The sequence below is a fragment of the Aphelocoma coerulescens genome (genome assembly GCF_041296385.1).
Source record: "Aphelocoma coerulescens isolate FSJ_1873_10779 chromosome Z unlocalized genomic scaffold, UR_Acoe_1.0 ChrZ, whole genome shotgun sequence".
Lineage (NCBI taxonomy): Eukaryota > Metazoa > Chordata > Aves > Passeriformes > Corvidae > Aphelocoma > Aphelocoma coerulescens.
Genome location: NW_027184085.1, coordinates 65,193,248 through 65,218,507, shown reverse-complemented (window position 1 = coordinate 65,218,507; position 25,260 = coordinate 65,193,248). Strand labels below are relative to the sequence as shown.

Below are 25,260 nucleotides of genomic sequence, written 5' to 3'. Positions count from 1 at the left end.
AACTGCTTGCTGTTCTGGAGGGACTTTGTATATTATGTCACAAAAATTACTGGTTTAAACAGGGCTACAAGTGCTTCTGCTTCATAAAGCTCAGTTTTGTCTCTGTGGGCTATCATTTTATCTTTGTAATGCTGCCTCTGTATTTCTAATCAAATAATATTTTCAGTTTCTGAACATACCCTGACTGCTCTGAGTAGATCTGTGAGGTGCTATACAGTAAAAGTATAAATAATCAAGAAAGCATTATATTTTTATTCAGATGGAATACTGAGGTTGTTGTATTGTCAGGGATGATGTTCCTTAACTAGATACAGGTTCACCTATTAGACTGACCTTTCTATATTTAACTTTGCTGTGTGAACATGATACAGAACAACTTGATAAAGAAATTCACTAAAAAAATTATGTAGGGAAAAAAAGCGTCTGTGCCAGAAGTGGGAAACTTTAAAGCAATTCTTTTGCATATTTGTGTTAATTATGAAAAATAGTCTCCCACGTCTATACTTGTATTAAGAGACTGTACCAAATTGCTGTGTAGAAATATCTCTTTCAGATTAGCTATATTATTACTGTAACTTATACACAAAAAGAATTCATTAGGTTTGTGGGAAGGATGTGATTTATTTTTCCTCTGAGAGGTGCTCTTGATGATCTTTCACTCGAAGTTTGATCTATGCAGCTGTGGTGGTCCACTCACTGAAAGTCTTCCACGGGCTTCCACAGGTCAATTTTGTGTAAACATTCTTTACTGATAATGATGATGGAATGCAGAAGCATTCAATGTTACTCTTGGAATTGAATTTGAGCTGTTAGGATCTGAAGTTAAGAAAAACTGTGGAACAGCTATTGTTCTGAATTTCAAAGCCTTTTTTCTTCAGAAATTAGGGGATTGTAGATCTGATCTCTACAGTATTACATTTATAGTAATTATGTACATTTCCTTTTTTAGCGAGAAATAATGGAAACATTGTAACAGAAAATGAAAGCGGCAAGTCAGCACTGAAAATCTCTTATATTGTTGTCTTTGAAGTCTGACTGGACTTCTCATTGGTCAATCATGGTGCCATTAAGAATTCCAAAATGTCCCATTTGTACGAGATGTTAAGATGTAAACTACAGCTAAGGTTGTAGATACATTTTGACTCTCTTAAATGTATATTTTTAAATGATGCCAGATGGAATATTAATTAGTCAACTAAATAAAACACAAGTTAGCATTTTTTCTAATGCCGCAGACCAACCGTGTTGCACTTCAGTATAGGAGGGAGGTGGCTTAGATCTTCTAGATCTCACACTGACAACAATCCCTGGTATCAGTCAACAGCATTATGCAAGTTTCAGTGCCACAAGCCAAAGGAACTGAATCGGCATAAGCTATCATGCCCACTCTTCTAGCCCTAGAAAAGGATCTGAGGGTGGCCAGTAAACAAATGAATGTGAAAGAGAAAGAAATATTGGACAGCAGGATTTTCAGAAATTGTACTTTTGTCCTGGAATTTCTCTCAGAAACAAGTTCTACTGGTTTCCAGTAGTCCACAGTAAGATGCAAAGATCACAAATAATTTTTAAATAATTACTTTTTATTTATATGTACTAATAATATTTTTTCAGTTGCATAGCTGTAGCTAATCAAGATTTGGGGAATAAAATATAGGATCATAAAATCAAATAAAATGCTGAGTTGGAAGGAACCCATTAGGATCATCAAGTCCAACTTGTGGCTCTGCACTGGATACCGAGGAATCACATCACACCATGTGCCTCCATATATATATATTTATATTGCAATATAAAGCAGAAATCTCATCCTTAATTCTGTAATTCGTGGTTTATAAGCCATTATTTATTGTCTACTCCATTTGATATTGGAGAAGAAATAGCTAGAGCTAAAATGTAGTTTTAAACAGTTGCTTTGTAGAAATACCAAAATCTAAATTATTGCTAAGAACAAAAAACCACTTTCTCAGATCTGTGATGGAAATTTTGTCTGGGATTGTGGGTGTGTCTGAACAAAGGATGTGTTCCGTTTCCAGTTGTATAGGGATGGATGGGCCAGGGTAGGTTCTGTCCAGAAGTTGTTGTTGTATTGTCTCGGGCACATATAGAGGTAGATCAGAATCAACATCGGAAAAAAGAATATTTAAATCTAAGTAATGGCAAGGAACACTTGTTTCCAAGTAGAGGTGGCTTTCAAAAATGGCAGTTGGTCTCCTCATACTCTCAATCTGTAAAGATGAAGATTTTCTTGATTCTTGGCTAATTTTAATTTGTTTTTTGTTTGACTTTGTACTCTCTTTCAGAAGTATGTTTTGGGAAATAGAGACATTAAATTTTGAAAAGGGATTTTTAGCAGAAGTTAAAAGCACGGTTTTTCTGCTGGTTGTTTTAATATGAAATGAGCTTTCAAGTTTTTATCATTTCACTCGTCTGCAAAATACATAAACCATATTTCTCAGTGTTCTGCATATATTTGAAATGTGACTTACACTCGATTGCTAATACTATTTTTCCAGGTACCGGAAAATGATGAAAGCTTTGTTGTTTGTCTGAAGAGTGTGGAGGGAGGGGCTGAAATAAACAACACAAAAAATTCTGTTTGGATTAATATTAAGAAAAATGACAGTCCCGTGCGTTTTGTTCAAAATGCTTATATGGTGCCTGAGGAAGATGAAGTGGTAACAATCCAAGTGGTTCGTGGTAAGGATGTCAGTGGAAAATTAATTGGACCTGATGAAGACAAAGTCTCTGTCGATTACGCCATCATAACTGGGGATTCAACTGCACATGCACAGCTTAACGTAGACTTCCTAGATCTACAGCCAAATACAACTCTTGTTTTCCCACCTCTTGTTCATGAAACCTATTTGAAATTTAAGATCCTTGATGATGCCATACCGGAAATTGCTGAGACCTTTCAGATTATGCTTCTTAAAGAAACTTTGCAGGGAGATGCTGTTTTGATTTATCCATCTGTTGTTCATGTCACTATCCAGCCGAATGATAAACCCTATGGAGTGCTGTCAATCCACAGTGTTCTGTTAGCTCACACTGTTATCATTGATGAAGACCAAATTTCAAGGTACTACAGATCTTAAAATCTAGTATCTAGTCAGTTTAAGAGATTTGTTTGTAATTGTTAAGCATGCTTAGAATATCGTTAAAAGTAATTATAAAATCACTGCTAAAATGTAGTAATCACTTAGTGTGTTGTTATTATCAACTATATCTGCAAAGATTTCAAGGAAGTGGAAATGTCTAATTATGCAGAAAGTATTTTAAAATTTATAAACTGTATGTAAATAAGCCATAACTATTCAATCACATTATCAGAATAGTGAAAACTCCTTACTCTAAAGGTAGGATCAGTGAAGTTGTGATACTGCTGTACACCAGTTCAGTGAGAAATAGATTTCTGTCTTCCATCCTTGCTATATATTTGTGTTTACTATCTATAAAACCAGTCTCTGATTAAAGAAAAAAAAAAGTGTTGTGTGTCTCCCATGAAATAGTTACCTTAAACTCAAAACCAATTTAAATATTTGTAATTTTACAGAGCGATTAAAATCAAAGCTCTGTACAAATTTTATAGGCAGACTGATACACAATACTGACAATCTCAATAAAAATGTCTACTGCTAATTACTGATGGTAGTATATCCCCAAAGAAACAAATAATGCCTCAAACTATTATACTATGAGAAATTTTGAAAGAATATTTTATGGTATGTAGAACCCAGCACTTGAGTATTCATCTTTCTTTTTTTCATACCCAGTAAAGAAATAAATCCTGCTTTCTAAATGTTTGTAAGTCATGATTTCCAGACTTTTTGTTGTAGTCATTCACTTCCCCGATTCAGGCAACATGACATTTCCAGTATCATAAATATCAGTAACTGAATATATTTTCAGGACAGAGGCAAACAGTTCATTCAAAAGCATTATTTCAATGCTCATGCCTCACAACTGTTCATGATGTAGAAGAGGCAAAAAGTTTTCTGAAATTTGATTTGTATTTCTCAAGACAAATGTAAAACCTGCCAAGACTCCACTCACTTCTCAGTATTTTTCTTGCTGTAAAAAAAAGTGAGATCTAACACATATCTTCAGAGGTTATTACAGGGAGCTCATGAGTAAACAAGTCTTACATATGTGCTATGATTTCATAAACTGTAAACCTTGAGTCAAATGTCATTTGCAAGCAGTTAAAATTTATACCACTTCGGTCAGTGTAAATATTTTAGGGAATTGGTAACCATGCATGCCAATAGTAATTATGATTTATGTTTTTTGTTTTCATTCAAAACTGTAGGTTTGAAGGGATCACAATTGTAAGAAATGGTGGAACACATGGAAATGTTTCTGTTTCCTGGGTTATAATTCGAAATAACAGTGATCCCTCACCTGTGACTGCAGACCTCCTTCCAGAGGCAGGGGAGATAAGTTTTGATCAAGGACAGATGCTGGAGACACTTCAACTGAACGTTATTGATGATGATATACCAGAAGAGGCAGAGCCTTATCTTCTGAAACTCCTACCTCATACAATACAGGGAGGTGCAGAAGTCAGTGAGCCATGTGAGGTAAGTTTGCATTTAGAATTCTTTTGGAGAAAATAATAATGAGTAATAAAGACTTTACCAGTTTTAATAACATTGATTGATAATTGACTGATTGGCTGAACAGGTGAAAGGGTTTGGTCTTGGGTAAAAATCAAGCAAACTAATGCTTAATATAATCTTTGTGCATAGAGCCATGTCTAAAGTATTTGGCTGGGTATAGTATACAATGCCAGACCTTTTTACTGTGGTAGCATTCAGTTCAGATCATTCCCAGTGCGCATAGATGGCATTGAATAAATGCTGTCTCGAGTGACTGCTTTCTAACAGAAGAGAGGAAAATTATTTTAACTTGCTCATTTGCTGTCTTAATGATTACTGACATGTTTTACAGAGTAACAACTTCAAGGGGAGGGTTTGGTGATTAAGACTGTAACCTCTGAACTATTAAATAAAGGGTGGCTAGCATTGCTGACAGTTCTGTGACTCGAGTCCCTGCTTTCTCTTCCTCAAAAATTGTTGGAATGAGCTTGGTGAATAAAATGAAATTCTTTACAATCTGAAACATTTTTAAATTATTCACTTTGCCTGCTGAACCAAAAAGTCAGTTATGCAGAGCTCATTCTGGCACATGTGATGATGCATAGTGGGAAAATTACCACTGTCAGTGCGATGCTTCTTGTGTATAAAGAATACTTTGGGGCTCTTAATCTGATTTTTTTCCTGGTGCCAGTTCACAAAGAGAAAATGTATGGTGACAGTCAGGAGATGCTTTTGTCAAGGCATGAAACTATGGTATAGAGTAATGCAGCATGCTGTTTTCTGCTTTGCAGCTTCTGTTTTACATTCAGGACAGTGATGATGTTTATGGCCTAATAAAATTCCATCCTTTGGAGAATCAGAAGATTGAAAGTAATCCAATGGGACGCTTTTTATCCTTGAGTTTTGCAAGGGAAAGAGGAACAGTTGGAGATGTGCAGTTGGTTTATACCTCACTGTATATTCCAGCTGGAGCTCTGGATCCTGAGAGAGCGAAAGGTGGCATTCTAAATATGTCTAGAAGAAGTACTTTTATCTTTCCAGAAGGAAAAGCACAAGCTACTATAAATATACCAATACGAAATGATGCGTTTCTTCAAAATGGAGCTCATTTTGTCATACAGGTATCTCAGCTGTGTTTTGGGGTGATTTTTTAGCTTATGTAATATAAAGGATATAAAATAGTAGTGGCTCCTTCCCTTTTAATTTAATTAAAATGATTCTTCCTGGTTAGAAAAAAAAAAAAAAAAAAGAAAGAAAATAGCAGTTCTGTAGCCAAGAATAACTTTTTATTTAGATACAGCTTCCACAAATATGCTATAAAGAGCTTTATTCCTAATCATTATTTACGAATTGCACAATTTAAAGAAAATACACTGCTGTAATAGGATTCAGTTATTAGTCATGCAATTTAACTAAATTCTATCAATATTGCAGGGGTTAGTTGCCTTTTCAGGTATGTTATTCTGGGTACCCCTTGGCTTTCGGTTTAACCAAATTAAGGCTCCTAAATTACAGAAGTATGACAGATTTTAGAAATTACAAGCAAGGAAATGTAAAGTAAAAATAGTCAAATATACATTTAATTTATGTGCAACTTTGACCAGAGAACTTGAAAAGTTCTTCTGGTTTTCCCTGTATGTGCCCTTTTGGTTTTTCTTGTCTTTTTTTTTTTTCCCCTCTATCTGAATTTTTAAGAAGGGAGATTGTGTCATCGCTCATAAGATTGGCTGGAAAAATCCACTAAAATTATGCTTTTGAAAGAAAATGGGTTTTCCAAAAAATATTTATAGCAAGATTTTATATTTTCCAATTACTTTTTTTTTTTTCTTCATGTTTCACTGAAGAAAATCAGGTTTGCATACATGGTAGCAAGTTATTGTTCCGATATGCTGCTGTGGACGATCCTGGGTATTGTAATCAGTAATTGTTATAATTATTTTCTTATCTGCAGTTAAGACGACAGCATAATCTCTATTTCCTCTGATTAACTATTGTCACTGTCTGGGATCATGAGCCCAGGGAACAATCCTGATACAAAGACTTAGCACATCCAAAGCATAAATCTCCAAGCAATTTCTTAGTTCTTTTTAATCTTTTTTTTTTTTAAGTCAGATGTCTTCAAAATTTTCAAATGGAGATGTTGACATGAAATCATAAGCGTTAAATTTGGTTGTTTTTGAAGATTTCTCTCCTCCACCTCCTTCCTCCTACATTCTATTAAAAAAAAGAAAAAGATCAGAGAAACAAATATTGCCAGAATCATATTATTGTTTTAGTAGCTCACACTCCTTTTATGTTCATAGTTAGGTAGGGAATTGAATTCTGAAATATTAGGATAGGTTAGTGTGTTTTACCATCTTCTTGAGATCTGAAAGATCAAGAGAAGAATTGAATTATCTAATTCCAAGATCCTCTCAGGTAGTAGATTATAAATAACACTGCAGTGTGGACTATGGACAAGATGTGTGACAAGTACTTCAGAATGCAGGCACTTGGCCTGGCTTTTCAAACTGCAGATTCCAGGGAGTTGGGGGTGTATGTTCTGTACTTTCTGCATGAACTATAAAAATCTTTTAATTTGAATACACAAAATCAGAGGCAACTGCCAACAAAAAGAATTCATTTAGAAAAGGAAGAAAAATATCCCTATTTATCACTGTGACAGTCCTTCTACATTGTGAATACTCTCCGCAAATATGTTTAGAATGAGATTACAACGTTTGTACTAGGCCCAGTAAAGGATCAACTCGGGAATTGGGGAAGGAGTGGTGGAGGAAGAAAACTTGGCTTAAACAGAGCAATAGAATGGATAGAGGAACTGGAAATGTGAGATTAACATTCTTCAGTTACATCTTCAATTAAGTAACCTATTGTTTGATGTGCAGACTACTTTTGGTATGGACAGGAGTATTAACTAATTTAATAAACTGCTTGGCATTGTCCAATTCACAGTGCATTCTTTTTTTCCTCATGAGCTGATTTGCTTTAAGAGGAAACACTGAATTTAAAAGAAGAGTCTTAATATTTCATTAATTATTACTTTAATCTCAAAGTTACTATCCAGGATAGTAACAAAGGGAAATCTTTCAGCTCTGTAGTATTTCAGAACTTCTACTGAGCTAACAGCCACAACAGTAGTCCACTTGCGTGGTGTTAATTGGGGAATTACTGCCTACTCTAAAAGAAATCTTAGAAAACAAGGAGACAAACAGTCCTGCCCTCTGTTCCTCAGACTCCCAATGGTTGTGTGGTTGAGAATCAATTTCTAATTACAATATTTATAAAAGAAATCCCATCTATCATCAAATAAAATGTGCATGAATACTTTTGAGCATTACTTGAACAACAGTAGAACAAAAGAATATGTAGTCTGAGTATTTTGTATAAATTGGTTTTAAGAATCAAAGGGATTTAAAACTCATCAGTTGAAAGGATGATTCATGATAACCCTATGGATTTAAATAAGGCCATTTTGCCCTTCTCCACTAAAACCTGTATGGTAGCATCTAATAACTCCAAGGGAAAACATCCTAATGGGAGTTAATGGTTGTCATTGGTGGTTCATGCGCCAGTGAAATGTTTACAGAAGTCTATACAAAGTCTATACAAATCAGTCATGGAAACATCTGTTAATATGATCCGTGTAGACAGAATCTCATGGTGGTATAATATTTGAAAGGAATATTAAAACAAATAAAACAAGGAAAGTCCTTCTTTCCTTGTCATGTCAATGCTGCTGATGGGATAAGTGAATGGTATTTTCCATTCAAAGAAAAAATACACATTTTTCTATTTCTTCTTAATATAAATAAACCATCAAAAATATGGTAATATAAGCAGAGACTACAGTTTTGAAATCTTGTATTGCTTTTCAATTCTAAAAGTAATTCTAACATATTAGTTATTGTAAATAGAGAAGTTCTTACACTTTTTGAGAGAGGAATTAAGATTGAATCATTTTTTGGCTTCATGAGCAGCTGCAAATTTTATGTTCCCAGTGACTTCAGCAGATTTTTTCAATGCATGGCAAAACAATGAACTTAGAACAACATCTGGGGTGCTTGACAGATCAATTCATAAATCTAGTAATGAGTTACCCAATTTAGAAGGTTCATTCTCCCTATACATACATTTACTTGTGTACACGATTTGTCTGAGAGGTATACTATTCTCCTGAGAAAGCTCAATGCACAGCTGCTTACACATTTTTGTAATAGCAATATTGCTGGTAGGAGAAATTTATTCTGGAGGTGTTTTTTTCCTTGCATATGACACTTACTCCAAAATGTCAGAATAGTTCTTGTTTGATACTAAGGCTTCTTATTTCTCAAGTTTTTCTTACTTTTTCTCACAGTTGGAAAAAGTTGAGCTGCTGAATAGAATTCCTCTTGTCCCACCTGTGAGTCCTAGACTAGGTGAGATTCGAAATATTTCTTTAAGGATTACTCCAGATATTGCAAATGGAGAAATAGGCTTTACTAGCAATCTTCCAATTATTCTTTCTGAGCCAGAAGAGTTGCCTGCTACAGTGGTAAGTAAACATTTTTATATTGTCCCTTAATATGGAAAAGTTATTTGGAGAAAGCAGTTTGCTATATCCACTGTAATGTTTGAAAGTTAATGTGAGAAAAATCCTTCCTCCAAGTTCTGTTTTATCCCAAATATTCTCCTGCTTTAAAAAAACAAAAAGGCAAAACATTGCTAGCAAGATTAATGTGTTAGTCATCAGAAAAGTGTGGTTGAAGTTTGCTTTCTCTGTAAGCATCCAGAACTGGTTAGGTCTTGATGCTCACACGCAGCAAACTATGCTGCAGTTAGTTTAATTTCTTTCACCAGCTGTAAAGACACTCATGTAGAGTAGGACTGATATTGCATCCAGATTTCATGGAAGTGTCTGTGTATTTTATAGTTGACTTACATGTGAATATATAATTTGGCTTGCTGGATCTGTTTTCTAATAAATATGCTTTTTTCATTTCTCAGTACCCAACAAAACATTTTCAAAAGCATTTTCATCCGAGTGCTGTAATCCCAGCCAGAGAAACCCTTTTTAAAATGTCTTTTCTTACATTTTCCCTTTTTTCCCCTGCTTGTCTTAATTGAAATCTTCCCTCAAATCCTGAATCAGAGAACTTGCTTTTCATCCTCAGAATAAAACTGCTGGTTTTCTTAAGCAGAGTACAGGCTGGAACTGTACTATAAGAGCCAGAGTAAATTATAGTTGTTACATTTAAAAGCTAGGTTGTCTTGATGAGGTGGGCACTGGTTAAATCAGTCATACAAGGTTTTTTGTGTTTATGGGTGCTAAGTGAATTGTCATATTAGTAGTCTGCCACCCTCACTAGGTATAAATAAATATATATGTCCAAGTATATTATGGAGAGATGATTAAAAATATAAGATTCAGTATATATTTTCACTGATACACTATCTTGGATTCATATCTTATACATAGGTATAATTAAAAAACCCAAGGCAAACATTTTGGGGCTCATATTCAAACAGTAATTTGCAAAGGGTTAATAGTTTTTGCATCTAGTTTTGCAAGTCACAGCAGACTCGTGTTTTACAGGTTTCCATTGCATTGCATCGAGATGGGACTGATGGTCAAGCAACAGTGTTTTGGAGTTTGAAACCCTCTGGTCCTAATCACAAGGCAATAACACAGGATGATATAAGTCCTTTTAATGGCTCTGTTGTTTTCTTATCTGGACAAAGTGATACTACAATCAACATTACTATTAAAGCTGATGATATACCTGAAATGAATGAAACCGTATTATTAACTTTGGACAGGTATTGTACCCTTATCTTTATTCATATGTATTGCTTCTGATACTCAATCTATATATAACAATTTGGCACAGTACTAATTATGAGGTGTTGACTCCATTGTGTTGGTAAGTGCCTGGAGGAATACTGGGGCCTTGATCCAGAGTATATATGGAATCTTCTTTGATTTGTGACCAATGTAAGAAACCATGTTGTGCTTATTATCTAATGACTTCGTTTTGTTTATATTTTGATTAAAATAAAGTATGCTACTAAAAAAGTTCATTTAGATTTGATCTTTAGTTATAGCTCTTGATTACGGCACTTGTATTTTCAGAAAAGTAATATCGAGTGAGATAATGGGGAAAACTGTAATGAATAGTAATGAAGGCAATACATAACTGTGTTTTTCTCAGAAGAGGTTTATAGACAGGATGTTGTTGCAGAATTAGATACTTACATCAGAGCTGCTGGCTTCCAAAATAGGCCAGTGTGACTATTACCGCGTGTCTGAGCTACAAAGGGAGCAGTGGTGTTTCTGAAGCACAGTGTTGTGGTCGCCCTTCTGTGTGACATCAGGATTGCAGAATAATTAACACTGTAAGAGGCCTCAGGAGATACTATCTGAATGTGAACACTACTCAGAATACTTGAATTATTTAATATCCAGGAGTCTTTTTGTTTTATTAGCAAGATAATCTTGGCTATTTCTTCAGTCCTGTTTCCAAAAACTCAGATGTATATATAGTTTAGAAATACTACCACTTCTGCTAATACATCCTAATAATCTAAGGTGTATTTTTCCCATTTATTTTTCTGGAAACATGCTAAGAGAGATCTGCCAGCTGCAATGTCTGCATTGAACATCTACTGCTTACACAGTCCTTAGCTTATGCAGATATATCCTTGTCATATAAAAGGAGAGCATCTGGGGAACTTTAACACCAAATAGTCATATGGATTACATTGAAGCAAACCAGAAACCAGCTCCTCAAGCTGCTGCTCATCTTGTTTTTTGAGCTTTGTTCTATGGCACAGTAAAGATGCTGTTCCATTGCAGGATTGGTCTGTTTCTGTAGAAGCTGGCTGGTGGATGCATCTAGTGCAGAATGAATTATTTCATTCTATTTTGGATACTCACTGTATTGAAAAGATGGTCCTGTTCAAGACAAAGCCAAATGGAGCCTATTGCAAGCAGTTCTCTGTTTTTCTTCTTGCAGATGAAACTGGTTTGCCTAAAGGTTTATTGGAGTCTGTGGCACAAACAAAGAAAGTAAGATTAGAAATAATGCTTGAAGAAATAGTGAAAAAATTGTGTAAGGTGGCCAAAATGCTGACGTGGAAGGATAGGAGACAATTAAGTACATAGAGGAAGTGGGCAGCATAAAAGATTAACTTTTTAATATTGGACAGCTCTACAGTATGTGTAACTACAGCTTTCTACCACTTACTCTGAGTAGTAACCCCATGCCTTGAAAATTATGTCTAAAAGGGGATTGAATTGGCAACGGAACAAACGCAACCGCTGTTCTGCTTTTGCTATGTATGCTGGGAGTAGCAGGTTCTATTGATCATGAAGTGGCTGGTAAAAATTGTGCCAGCAATAAGCAGCTTTCCCACACTTGGCAAGATCAGAGAGTGAAGTAAGGAACAGGTGGTCAGGCCAGGAAAAAGAAGTAAATAAGGAGGAGATAAAATCTGAACTTTTCTCTAGACCTGGATAGTGTCCCTCAAGGCTATGAGTGAAATTTGGCAACTTTAATGTGAGCAGAAGCCAAGAAAAAAATGACTGCAAAGATCGTCCTTTCAGTACTGGAAAGGACTCTTCAAAGCAGGGGTGAATGATACTGGCAGGGCAGGGTGATGTGTGTGAGCTTTTGGTATTGCCTTCTCCACAGTTTGTGCTTTCTGGATGAACAGAAGATTTCCGTTTCCAAGACTGGCAGCCAGCACCTCACAGCAGTAGTGAATTACCATGAAAACAAAGATGTACTGTGCTGTGGATGTGCTTGCACTGTTCGATACACTGTAGCATAAGTCAGTAGAAAAATAGAGCATGTGTGGACTTTAATGAAACTGTAGACATAGAAATATGTTCAGAAGCATTCTATTTATTGCAATTTGTAATTGCATGGGCAAGATAATACAATAATTAGTTCTAACAGGGATGTATTATTTACAACTCAGTGATGTTGTTAAGGCAGTTTATGTTTTAAATGAGCTTTGATTGTACCCATAATTACAAAAGAAACCTTCCAAGCCACTAAAAATAGTATTTTCCTTCCTTGCTCTATGGCCACCATCTGTAGGCCTGGATATTAAAAATAATTATGAATGCTGTCCACAAAATGGAGGCCAATGTGTATCATTAAGAATATGCTTACATAGAGACAGATGAGCTATAAAGAAGCAAGGTAATTCTGTACCTGCTGAAGCTTCTTCATATTTTCTTTCTTTAGGATCAGCTTCAGTTTGAATGCCTCCCCATATCTGAATAGGCCTGAATTGAGACTAAAGATAAATAAAGCCAGAGGTCTGTAGTGAAATCTGATTGTTGTTTTTAACTTTTGCATAAGAAGTTCTGCTATTGGCCGTTATCATCCCCCCAGTGCAGATACACAGCTATAAATTTGGCAATTGGCACAGCTGAAGGGCCAGGACCCTCATGGCCCATGGGTTGTGTTTGTTCTCTTAAATGAATGGTGCTGAGAGTGAAAACCTCTGGACTTTAGGTTCTGGAAACAGCAATACACAAATGAATTTATTTTTATTTTGGGAAAATTAAAATCCAGGAACAGTTCAGTGTTTAAATAGTCTTTAAGCTCAGAATCTTTTGGTCATGACTCACATAAATTAAGATGCCAGAATAGATCCATGTACATATGTATGCATCTAATTTATATCTATGACATATTTTCAATGAAGCAAAACTGATGCAATGTAATGTGGAGATTTTTATAGTTCTAGTGATTTCTGTGATGGGATGCAGGCTGAGGTACTTAACACCTTCTTTGTATCAGTCTTCAGCAGTAAGACCAGTTTTTCTCAGGGCAACTGATCCCCTGATCTAGACAGGTAGACAAGGTCAGAGAGCAGACTAGACCCCCTGAAATCTGGGAGGAAGTAGTTAGTGACTGGCAGAGCTATTTTAGATGGTCACAAGTCTATGGGGCTGGATAGGATCCATCCTAGGGTAATGAGGGAGCTATTTTAAGAGCTTTCTAAGCTGCTCTCCATCATTTATCATCAGTCCTGGCTAACTGGGGAGGTCCCAGACAACTGGAGGTTGGCCAGTATGATGCCAATACCCAAGAAGGGCTGCAAGGAGGCTTTGGGGAACTACAGGCTGTGAGCCTGACCTTGGCACCTGGCAAGGATATGGAGCAGATAATCTTGAGTGGGGTCACACAGCACCTACAGGATGATTGGGGGATCAGACCCAGCCAGCACGAGTTTAGGAGGGGCAGGTCCTGCCTGACCAACCTGATCTCCTTTTATGATCAGGTGACTTCCCTGAGGGATTGGGGGAAGTCTGTGAGTGTTGTCTGCCTGGTCTGCAGCAAAGCCTTTGACACTGTCTCCCACAGCATACTCCTGGAAGAGCTGTCAGCCCACAGCTTGGATAGGTGCACTCTTCACTGGGTTAAGAACTGGCTGGATTGGCTGGGCCCAGAGATTGGTGGGGAATGGTGCTGCATCTAGTTGGTGGCCAGTCACTAGTGGTGTCCCTCAGGGATCAGTGCTGTGCCCTGTCCCGTTTAGTATCTTCACTGATGATCTGGATGAGGGGATTTACCTTTAGTAAATTTGTGAATGGCATCAAGTTGTACAGGAATGTTGACCTGCTGGAGGGTAGGAGGGCTGGGTTGATGGACTGACACCCAGTGGCATGAAGGTCAACAAGACCAAGTGGCAGATCCTCCACTCAGGTCACAACAACCCCATGCAGAACTACAGGCTGGGGAAGAGTGGCTGGAAAGTGGCCCAGTGGAAGAGGACACCTTTTCTGAGATGCCTGATAGAAGAAAGTCTTTTAGAGAAGTATGTTTTTAAGAGTACCAATAACACAAATTCACAGTTCCTGAATTGTGGGGCCCAAAAATGAACACAGCACTTAAGCCAAACCTATTTTTAACATTTACACTTTAAAAAAAATTTTTTTCTAAATTTACGCAAGGCATTTTTGTGTCTAAGAGATTACTTAATGATAAAAAAGTTTGCAAATCATGGAAGACCCATTTAGAGAACTGCATACTGTCTATGTGCCTTAATTCAGGGTGTAAGTAAAGCTATTGAATGAAGTTTGCAATATTTTTCTAACTTGGGGATTTCCTGTGGTTAGTGCCTATTTCAAAACTATATTTATTTTTCTTGAGTAAATTTTCCATGAAGAAAAAGATGTGATCCTATAAGAATTAAGTCTTTCAGTGTAAAATGTTGGCTTTTACTTCAAGGCCTTGGTCAGATCTTGTTTTGATAGGGAAAAAGTTATTTGAAACTGGTAGTAGAATGTTTATATGAGTGTTACTGGACACCTACTGCTAGCTTTCATTACTTTTCAAAGTAGTAACACCATATGTCTTCTGCTGTGAGTAACATAAGTTAAAATGGCCTCCAAAATCAAATAAATTGTGGATTAAAACTAGAGAGAAGGTGTTCCCTCTGATGAGAAACACTGTGGAATTTATAATATGGCCAATCCTCCTTGAATACTATTCTTTAAAGCTAGGTCATAATTAAGTCAGTAGTTAATCCTGAAAAAATTTAAGAAGTAGTGAACACAAATCTAGTAAGAAAATTTAGTACCATTCTACAGGAAGTTTGAAGGTACCTTTTCTGAGATACCTGATAGAAGAGAAAGATTTTAGAGAATTGTGTTTTTAAGAGTATCATTAATACAAATTCACAGTTGCAATTCAGTTTCTCATGGGCTTTTCAAAACATTAACTTTCTTCAGAATTCGAGTTCTTGGTTCACAGTTATCAAATTCAAGCACATCTCTTAACAATTATTATTTTATATGCAGTAATACTTATTTTATAATTGCATGTTATTTTAAACACAGTCAAATCTTCTTTCTGTTACGTTTTAGTACTATGCATTTAAAAAAGTGAGGAAACATTTTGGAGTTTCTCTTAGTCATCCTAATTAATCTGTAGTTCTTGCTAAGTAATAATTAAGCTATTTTTTAAAAAGAACTTCTGTGATGACTAGCCTTTTCAGATGAGATTTGTCATATGGGAAGTGGGGACAGCCTTCAGTCCATGAGGCAAGGCTGTGGTGGTGGGGCAGGTTAAGCCAGGAACACGTCAGGTTTAGATGATGGTCACCAGGATTAGGCACAGCTCAGTGATTACCATACAGATCCATAGGAAGAAGAAAAAACCAAGGTTCAGCCAGGAAGTCACTTGATGGATCCTGGTCCAGGGTTAATATAAAAATTTGTATATGTGTACCTCAGAATGTAGGCACAATCCTGTTGGATTCATTGCTCATGTAATGGCAGATCTGAGTTGGAAGCCTGTGCCTTCTGACTTCTATTCCATTTTGCATAGGCTGTTTTATCATGGAATCACAGAATAAGCAAAATTGGAAGGAACCCATCAGGATCATCAAGTCCAACTCCTGGGCCTGCATAGGACACTCAAAGCATCACACCGTGGGCCTGAGAGCATTGTCCAAACACTTCTTGAACTCTGTCAGGCTTGGTGCTATGACCACTTCCCTGGGGAACCTGTTCAGTGCCCAACCACCGTCTGTTGTTTTTGAATAGTAACCAACATTTAATATTTCAGACCTCTGGTAGCAACCTGTCCAGTCATGCTCAGAAAACATGGTCAGATCCAACAGTCAGTCAGTCGATCAAGTGACCCTAGTTTTGAAAATGGAACTTGGCTGGAGAAAAATATGAAATAACACTGGTTTTAGCAGTGGATGGGCTGAATCTGACCAGCTGCTCTCTAGCTTCCAAGTTCTCGAGATTCTGATCTGATTTACACTGTGACTGTTAAAAGGTAGTAAGTATTGCCAGTCTTGTCAGTCCTGTCAAAGTATACCTGGAGATACTCAAAGTACCTCCTCATGGTACCTTGGAACTGTGTAATTTCTGCTACCCCTTGGATTTCTGTAGAGCTGCCCTTGTACATTTCAACATGATACTAGATTGTAGCACTGCTCCTCAGTTAACAGGCCCTTTTTTGTCTGAGCTCAGTTTGGACTCACGCAGTGTGACTTCATGATGAAGGAGATGCTATATCCGGCATGTCCTTTCACTTTTTGATGATTGTGTCTTAACCACTTAAACTTGTACATACATACTGAAAAACAACCTGAGATAATGGTTCATTTGTATTCTCTGCTGTGAAATCTATTACCAACAGCTTAGTAATATAATTAAATTTTAGCATTAAGAGCAATATAATGAAAATTTAGCATAAATTTTAGCTCTGGAATTTTCACCTTGACTTTTTAAATTGTATTAATGCTTGATGATTTTAGAAAACTTGCATAATTTCTGAAGGAAGGGAGAATGTCTTAATATATAGTATTTAAAATGAAGCCTCATTGGGAATCACTGAGAAATTTCTATTAAATCAGATCTGCTATTTGAAAGAATATAGCTGCAAGTATATTTGCTTTATTATCTCAAACTTTTGAGTGAACTCTTCTGTCTATTGAAATCTGAATTCTTTTTGAATTCAAAATTTCACTTTATAAATGCTTTGTTAATCTGTTATACAATTTTAATAGTAGATACAGGTTTTATATTAAATATATACTTATTTTAGATTAAGAAAATAATCTATGCATACTTTAATTAAATTACATACTTATTGCAGAATAATGTCCTTTCATCTGACTTGATGTGATAGTTTTGTTATATGTGCTTATTTTCCTGTTTCTATTTTCTTTGCTTGGTTTTTTTGGTGGTGGGGTTTGTTTTCTTTTTGTTGGTATTTTATTCTGGTAATCTGTTTAACTGAAAAATTGTCAAAAATAAAGTTTGATGTGATTTTTGCTAAAATAGTTTTTGACATGTATGTGTTATAACTCCCAATGTACGTACCTGTTTTTATCATTACTATGTCAGACTGATGAAATGACACATAATGGAGGCATGTTAATTGTATTTTTTTTGAGTGAAGTGCTAGATATAAATGTGGGCTGCTGCTGCAGTTGTGAGCGGACCCAGAGGCTGACAGTGACAGAGCTGCTGGAGGAGGGCTGGGTAGGGTATACTCTGAACGGACCTTGACATCCTGAATTGGTCATGGGGTCATTTCTCCGCAATGGGGACTGCCCACTTGCTAGCATCTGTCAACAGATAATGCCAAGCAAGGAGGTTGCCATAAAAGGAACATTATGTGTTTGGAAAGGGAAAACTTTGTGGTGCTGTTGTTGTTATTGTTATCATTATCTAAGACTGGTACTACTGAAATTCCAGGAAGTGGCACTTTCATTCCTTCCCCCACCCCTTTTCTTTCCTTCTTTTCTTCTTTCCTTCTTTCCTTCTTTCTTTCTATGTTTACAGGGTAGAGACAGAAAGGTTTGTCGTGTACTTTGGGTAAGTGCAGTGAACTGTGGTTTGTCTTCAGTGAATCAATGCTTTGTTTTATGAGTGATTAGTTTGGACAGAATCTGTCAATAATTTCTTTTCTTCTCAGGAATCATATCTTCTACATCTCTCAGACAATGCTTGCTTGCCCTTAGATTTTTAATTTTATGGCATGGGTTTCTGGCTTGAAGGCTTATTTAGGATTTGTGAATGATGAAAGTTATTAATGCATGACTCAGTGTTTGATATTCCTGCGCTTGATTGCAGTAATGGATTAGTTGTCTTAAACTGCCAGAAACACAATTTGTCCCATCTAAATGCCTGAGCTGACTAGAACTGTAGAGAAGTTTTCTGTGGTCAAAGATGAACAGTTATCTTTTTTTTGAGTGACATACCTTTATTTTATGTTAACACAAGTTATTATCTGCTGGCGTATTTTTTTTAATATTCAATAAACATGACATATTACCTTTTAAATAGGTATTTCCTGTTTGTTCATTGAATTTTTCTTCCAGAAAACATGGAAAATGCACAGGAATCTGAATTAATAAACCAACATTTAATAAGCTATATCAAAACCATCAGTCTGAAGGTGCATTCTTTATGCATCTTTCAGTCGTAGTTTTTCTTGCATTTTTAATGGAATGAACTTAAAACAATGTAATTGAAAATTAACATCTGAGGAAATGAATGCAAGAAATTTAATCTCTCTTTGTTTAAATGATTTTGGATCATCTCTTATGTTTTGATCCAAATACTCAGTAATACTGAATGTGACTCTAAATTTTTAGTGCACAGTTCTATTTCTTTTCTTTTGTGTTGTGTGCATGTATGACTAAAAAACCCCAGAACTATCAACTATAAAAAATAATCAGAAAACAGTTACTTCAGAAACAAATTTTGGGGTTTTTTTTGAAAATGAATGGAACACACTGATTTGTCTTTCCAAATTTATTATAATCTTTGTAGGTAATTGTTTTAATAATTTATTCATATCATTCATCAGGATTCTGACGTCCTTCACTTAGATGAGTATTTACTTATTAAAAAGAGCCTTCACTCAAAAAAACCCTTTTTTCCTTTCCCAGGGTCAGTGTGGAAAATCAAATACTGAAATACGGGTTTACTACTTGTGAAATTACTATTTTGGAAAATGATGATCCTGGAGGAGTGTTTGAATTTTCTCCCTCTTCCAGAGGTCCCTACAGTATCAAGGTAGCTATCTGAATAACTCTTCTTAATAATTATGGACAAATAAATCTTAGCAGAGTGCAAGTAAAATGCTGGGTTTTGTTTTTTTACAGGAAGGGGATTCTGTTGAACTGCAGATTGTCCGCAGCAGAGGGACTCTTGTCAGGCAGTTTCTGCGATACACTGTAGAACCAAGGAACAATAATGAGTTTTATGGAAGCACAGGAATTCTGGAATTTAAGCCTGGGGAAAGAGAGATTATAATTACTCTTTTGACAAGGATGGATGGGATTCCAGAGGTAGAAATGAAAATTTTCCACTCTTCAAATTGTGTTCACAGCATAACAGTTTGTCACTTATTAAAATCTAGGAAAATAAATAGGAGCAGAACAAGTATACAATGCTTTTCTATGGAATGTATTCCCAGTCTCAAAACCAGGGCTGCTTGGATAACTAGAAGGTATCTTTGGCTTTAATAGGCCTCAGTGGATTTTTATTTTTTGTAAATTGAAACTTATTTTTGTATCCATATGAGTTTTTGGCATCTGTTTGTGGAATGCCACTGTTTAATTGAGCTCTGTGTGAACAACCACTTTGTTTCTTTTTTGGTAAATACTTGCTAAGTGAACTCAGTACTCTCCAGTCTACACTAATGTTTGCTGTATTGATGCAAAGATTAAATACTTGTTTTAGTGTTCCATGAGACATCTCCTGTGAGTGTTTTTTCAAGAAATATATGAAGTACAATGTCGCATTTGATTAATAATTTAAGCTGAGACATTATTTTTAAATTAGCCTAATGTCTTTAAGATCTTTGCTTTCACTGCTACAGATGACAAGATGTACAAAACCATTGTGCATATAGAAAGTGTGTGTAATTTTCTTTTGTTGAAGTTGTCCTCTCTTTCTGCTGAACAAGTATTTTTATTCTGACTGAGTTTCCCTCTTCCAGCTGGATGAGGCATATGCTGTTGTACTCAGTGGCTACAGTGAAATGTCAGGCAAGCTGGGGAATGCCACAAGGGTCAATATAACGATTTTGAAGAATGATGATCCACATGGTGTCATTCAGTTTCTACTTGATGAATTATCAGTAACAATAAAGGAAAGTAAAGGAGAAGTCATCTACGCTGGTAATCCTTTTTATTAGAGTTTCTGCTTTCTCTGCTGTCTGCTCTTGCAAAGCTTCTTTTTCCTACTTCACTTTTGTAGGACAATGCCTGCCTCAAGTCTCTGCTCAGGAGTTTCCAGGGGGCTACAGTACCAGCATGATGAGCAGTGGAGAATAGTGTGGAGGAGGGTGGGCCTTGAAAGCCATAGGGATCAATCCAGTAAAAATATAGCTAGGGAATATACCAGACAGGAGGGACAGAGAATTGATTTATGTGCAAGGTACAACCTGACTGTAGTAGTTCTGCCTGGTGAGCATGAGGAATCAAGTGCTATGTGAGAAAAGAATGAGCTTAATTTTCATATGTGTGGCTTCAATTTATCTCTATTGTATCAACAAAGTTGATACAAATTTTAACTGCTGTAATGGTCTATCATTGCATGGCCTTTTGTGTAGGTCTCTCACATATTATTAGTGAATTTACTTACTGTTTCCTTTCATTTATCTTTGTTTCATCTTTGCTGACCTTTTTGGTTTTGACTTATGTTTTTCTGGAGACACACATTGACTGTAAATGTTTGCATTTTGTAGCCTCTTATAGAGTCGTAAGAAACCAAGGAAACTATGGCAATGTTAGCGTGTCCTGGATTGTTGACCCAGCATGTACCAATGACATCTATCCAGAACAAGGGACTATTTTCTTTGATAATCTGGAGTTCTCAAAAAATATCACCATTTACTCTCTACCAGATGAGGTAATCATTTTTACAGTGTTTTATGTAAATATGTGGAGCGAAGAGTAAGTGCTGAAACATAGCAGTTTAAGAAGCTCTGCTTTTTAAGAACTTGGTAATTTTTTGTGAGAAAAATCAAAATACTTGGATAAAAGTGAGTTTACTTAAGTAAATAATAAAGAATTTGAGACAGTATACATATCTATAAACAAAAAAAGTAAGAATCTGTCCATAGTCAAGTGTGGTTAAATTATAATAATAAGTAAACCACTTGTTTTGATAGCAGGAATCCTCATTTTATATTTTTGATGCTGATATATTTGAAGTACAATAAGAAAGAATGTGAATAGTTAATAATAAATAAATAAACATAGTGGTAAAAATAAATTGTATCAGCATGTGTATCAGCATCAGGAAACTGCAAGATAACTTTTGGATCATCTGTACAATAGTAAGGATGAGGGGATTTATTTACAAGGATTTTTGGCTGATGATTTTTGAGTAAGTGTATGAACTGTCATTTGTCATCCCTCTTGACACACTTATGAATCAATGAATAAACAACAATGTGCAGAAACCCTGGTTAACCTCCTCAGCTGTTCATTTTAATTTCTTCATTGTTTTGTATACAAGAAATTAATTTCTTAATACTTTGTCCTTCAGGTACCTGAAGAGATGGAGGTATTCATAATCAGATTATTCAATGCCACTGGTGGAGCCAGACTGGGCAATATAACCAGTGCATTTTTACAAATTACAAGGAATGATGATCCCATTTATTTTGCAGGTTAGATATTACTGGTTTTAATTTTGAATGCATATTCTACCACAAAAAGATTTTATTGACAGAGCAGGTTGTTGAAAAATCTTAATCCAAGTGGAGCTAGTGTTAAAGATGTACCTTTTTTTTGATTATATTGAATTTGCTCTTTTTTTTTTTACTTCAGAATTTTCTCTCATGTCATTATTCTTGTTGATGGCTCTGGGATTGGTTAGGTGGCTAATGACAATATTCTCTTCTACCTGCCTTTACTACATGTGCCTTCTCTTTCCCTGAGATGAAGGATCCTCTTGTGGAGGATTAGGTGAATAGGCCACGTGCAAAAATCACAGTCTTGAACTTGAATTTATTGCTTGTGTGTTTTCAGAACCTCTGACAGTGAGCATTACAGAAGGGAGTGTAGCAAACTTTACAGTCCTAAGGAATGGATCTGCTGATGCTGTTGTTGCTGTTCAGTATATTACTGTCAATGGAGATGCAACAGCTGAAGAGGGAGACTTTGTTCCCAGTGGAAAGAACAGTGTCATTCTGTTTGGTGTTGGAGAAAGAGAGCAGAACTTATCTGTGTATATTAATGATGATGATACCCCTGAAACTGATGAAACATTTTATATCTTCCTTTTGAATTCAACAGGTAAGAATAATGATTTAATGTATATTTAGTAACTCTCTTTTTCTTTTTTTTCCTACTTTTTACCAGCTTGTTCTTATCATAAAGCAATGTATAAGTGTCAGGCATTATATGACTAAGGTTTGCTTCAACATTTCTATAAAATTTCTGACAGTGTGTTTGGATTTTGATCTTGAATTGTTTAATTGGAAACAAAAATTAAATTTTACAGCTGAAACTGTCCTGCAAAAATAACTGGAGTTAAAATCTCCTTCCAAATGCTCCGAATTAGATGGGATTTTTTACTTATCAATAAGAAAATAAAAACTAAATATAAGAAATAGGTCATTTTTATCAGTTATCTGAGTATAAGGTAGTTAATGTGTTTCCTGAGGCCAGTCACTCTGATACTGAGCTCTCTTACAGATTATCAACTTCATGGAAGTCATTGGACAAAGCCATTCTTCTCCCTTCTTAAATTTTCTCTTCAGTGATCCCTTTCTACTTTACTAACTTAGGATCTGCTGCTATTTTCTTTTACCATTCTGTTGGAAACATGTGATGTCTTTCCTCCTGGCACACATTCCTACCAGAATGGGCAAAATACAGAATATTTCTAGATGCACTCCTGAAAGCAAAAAAAAAAGTATTTATTATTTTTCTTTATTTGATCTGCTGCATACATTGGCCTTGATTGTTACATCCCTTTTGAAAATTATGTTAGAGAGCTATACCTCTGAGAAAATACAAATAGAAGTATATGAAGTTAAAATCATAAACATATTGTTCATTTTGGAATAAAAACAAGTCTAGTGCTCTTGGAAAGGGTGTAAACTAGAATGGGGACGGAAACATAATATACCTCTGTGGACATAAAGAGGTGTTGATATGTCCCTACTGTCCTAAAATCCACACAGAAATCCTACTAGCTTTCATCTTACTTCACAGGTATCTTCTATTTTTTTCCTTTCAGATAGGCTGTGATATGGGTATGACTAATCTCTTAGAGATTCTTGTTGCCTTGTATTTAGTTAAAGTGCAATATTTCTGTTCTAGGCCTAAAGGAGAGCTGGGATCTCCAAATATGTATCTTTTTCTTCTGACTTGACCAATTGATCAAGTATGAAGTACTACCTCTCATAAAATCCTTTCTTCTCAGAATTGGATCATCTCTGGTCATGTCACGTTTTTTTCTGCAAATCTACCTTCTTGCTCTCTGCCATAGATGCTACTTTTACATATTTTTACTCTGATTTTTCTGTTACTGAATATCTCAAATATTGGTTTTCACTGATTGGTTTATCATTGCTTGTTTCTTTCTTTGCATGAAAGCTGTTGGTGTGAGAAGGAAACACATTCTGTTTTAGAGTTACCTCCATTTCTGATTCCAGTTTTGATAAAATTAATCACCCTCTTTTTAGGGGATACTGTTATCTTTAATGCTGGAGTGGCGACAGTTATTATTGAAGCAAATGATGATCCTAATGGAATTTTCTCCTTAGAATCTGTAGAGAAGCCAGTGGAAGAAGGAAAAAGTAATAGTTTTTTGTAAGTAACTTTTAATTAATATTATTGCCCCAGTTTTGAACACATGTATGTATGTATTGATTTATGTATTACTTTATGGATAATACCTTGATCTAATTCTATTTCTTGCATTGCTAAAATTTATTAAAAAAATAGTTCTACCAAATTTGGGGTTAAAATATTTGCAAACATATTGAGGACATCAACTCATATTATCAAGTAGACTGTGCATATTAAAATATGCACAGAATTCCTGTTAACATATAAACAAATAAGATTACAGCATAGGAGTTTTTGTTATAAAGAGAAATAGAAAACCTTTTCAAAATACAGCTAAGTACAACTGCGTGGTTGTTAATTTCTTTTTGCACCCTGTTTTGAAGTCTTACCCTGCAACAACCTCTATTACTGTATTCTTTCTGATTGTTTTTCTTGTGTCTGTAAATTACAGACAGAAGCCTATCCTCAAAGTCCGAGGATAAATATATTCTTCCCTAAAGGAAGGCTAAGTATATTTTTCCCTAGTCTGACTGGCAGCTGCTGGGATTTATTCAGGAAGGTGAAGGGTTAAGAAATTAATTTTCATGGCATCCAACATTTTTATGTTCCTAGAGTCCCAATGTGGTTATAAATTGACAAAAATACTGATTTTCAATAAGAAAATTCTAGACAGGGTATAGAGAGATGTATGTTCACAATAACTCTGACGGTGTGAACAGTTAGAAAAGAGGCTTTTTTCACAATTGTTTGATTATCTTTTATATATTTTTATTTGATTTGACTCTTTGTTTTAAGGCCTTGAAACAGAGGCCTATGACTGTGAGTTAGACCTTTATGCTTGTGTTGCACATCTAAAAAATAAAAATCCTTGTTAAAAAGGTATAATAAATATATATTCTGTGGTTGTTTTTGTTATGCTGCTCTTCAGAGCTTTTTTTGGTCCTTTATAATCTTATTTGCAGGATTTTTTTTTTTTCTAATTGATGGTGAAGAGTGATGACTTGAACTAAACACACTTATATACAGGTGCTTTATGGAAGCACATGATACAACATCTGAGGACCTTGCTTAGTCCTTACGGATAAAATGTATTTTCTAGGAAACTGTCTGTTTCATACCCTTAAAATGATTTGACTTTTGTTTAGTACATAAGGAAAGGGTCAGACTATTTTATAATCTAACCAGTGAGAACACCTATGGCAGCACTGAGCTTTAAAGAGAGTAACTGGAGTTACTGCACCAGTGCTACACAGCTGGAATAGAAGGCCCTGCTTAATAACAACAAAAGGAAACCTTTGGAAGCAGGAAAAATGTGATTGTTTTTCTGTGCCTAGACTGCCTTAATTAATTTTTCAGAGTTGTATAATAATGCTTTAAACAG

General features: G+C 35.6%; 1 protein-coding gene across 1 annotated transcript in view; it reads left to right on the top strand.

Moving 5' to 3' along the window:
• Positions 1-25,260, top strand: part of ADGRV1 (adhesion G protein-coupled receptor V1) — a 264,867-nt gene that overhangs the window by 18,458 nt on the left and 221,149 nt on the right. The window contains exons 8-19 of the mRNA XM_069001528.1: positions 2,514-3,079; positions 4,310-4,580; positions 5,390-5,719; positions 8,953-9,129; positions 10,171-10,394; positions 19,014-19,140; positions 19,230-19,415; positions 20,069-20,249; positions 20,819-20,982; positions 21,625-21,748; positions 22,110-22,376; positions 23,774-23,900. Coding sequence (XP_068857629.1) covers positions 2,514-3,079; positions 4,310-4,580; positions 5,390-5,719; positions 8,953-9,129; positions 10,171-10,394; positions 19,014-19,140; positions 19,230-19,415; positions 20,069-20,249; positions 20,819-20,982; positions 21,625-21,748; positions 22,110-22,376; positions 23,774-23,900 — 2,744 coding nt within the window. The remainder of the gene's footprint in view (positions 1-2,513; positions 3,080-4,309; positions 4,581-5,389; positions 5,720-8,952; positions 9,130-10,170; positions 10,395-19,013; positions 19,141-19,229; positions 19,416-20,068; positions 20,250-20,818; positions 20,983-21,624; positions 21,749-22,109; positions 22,377-23,773; positions 23,901-25,260) is intronic.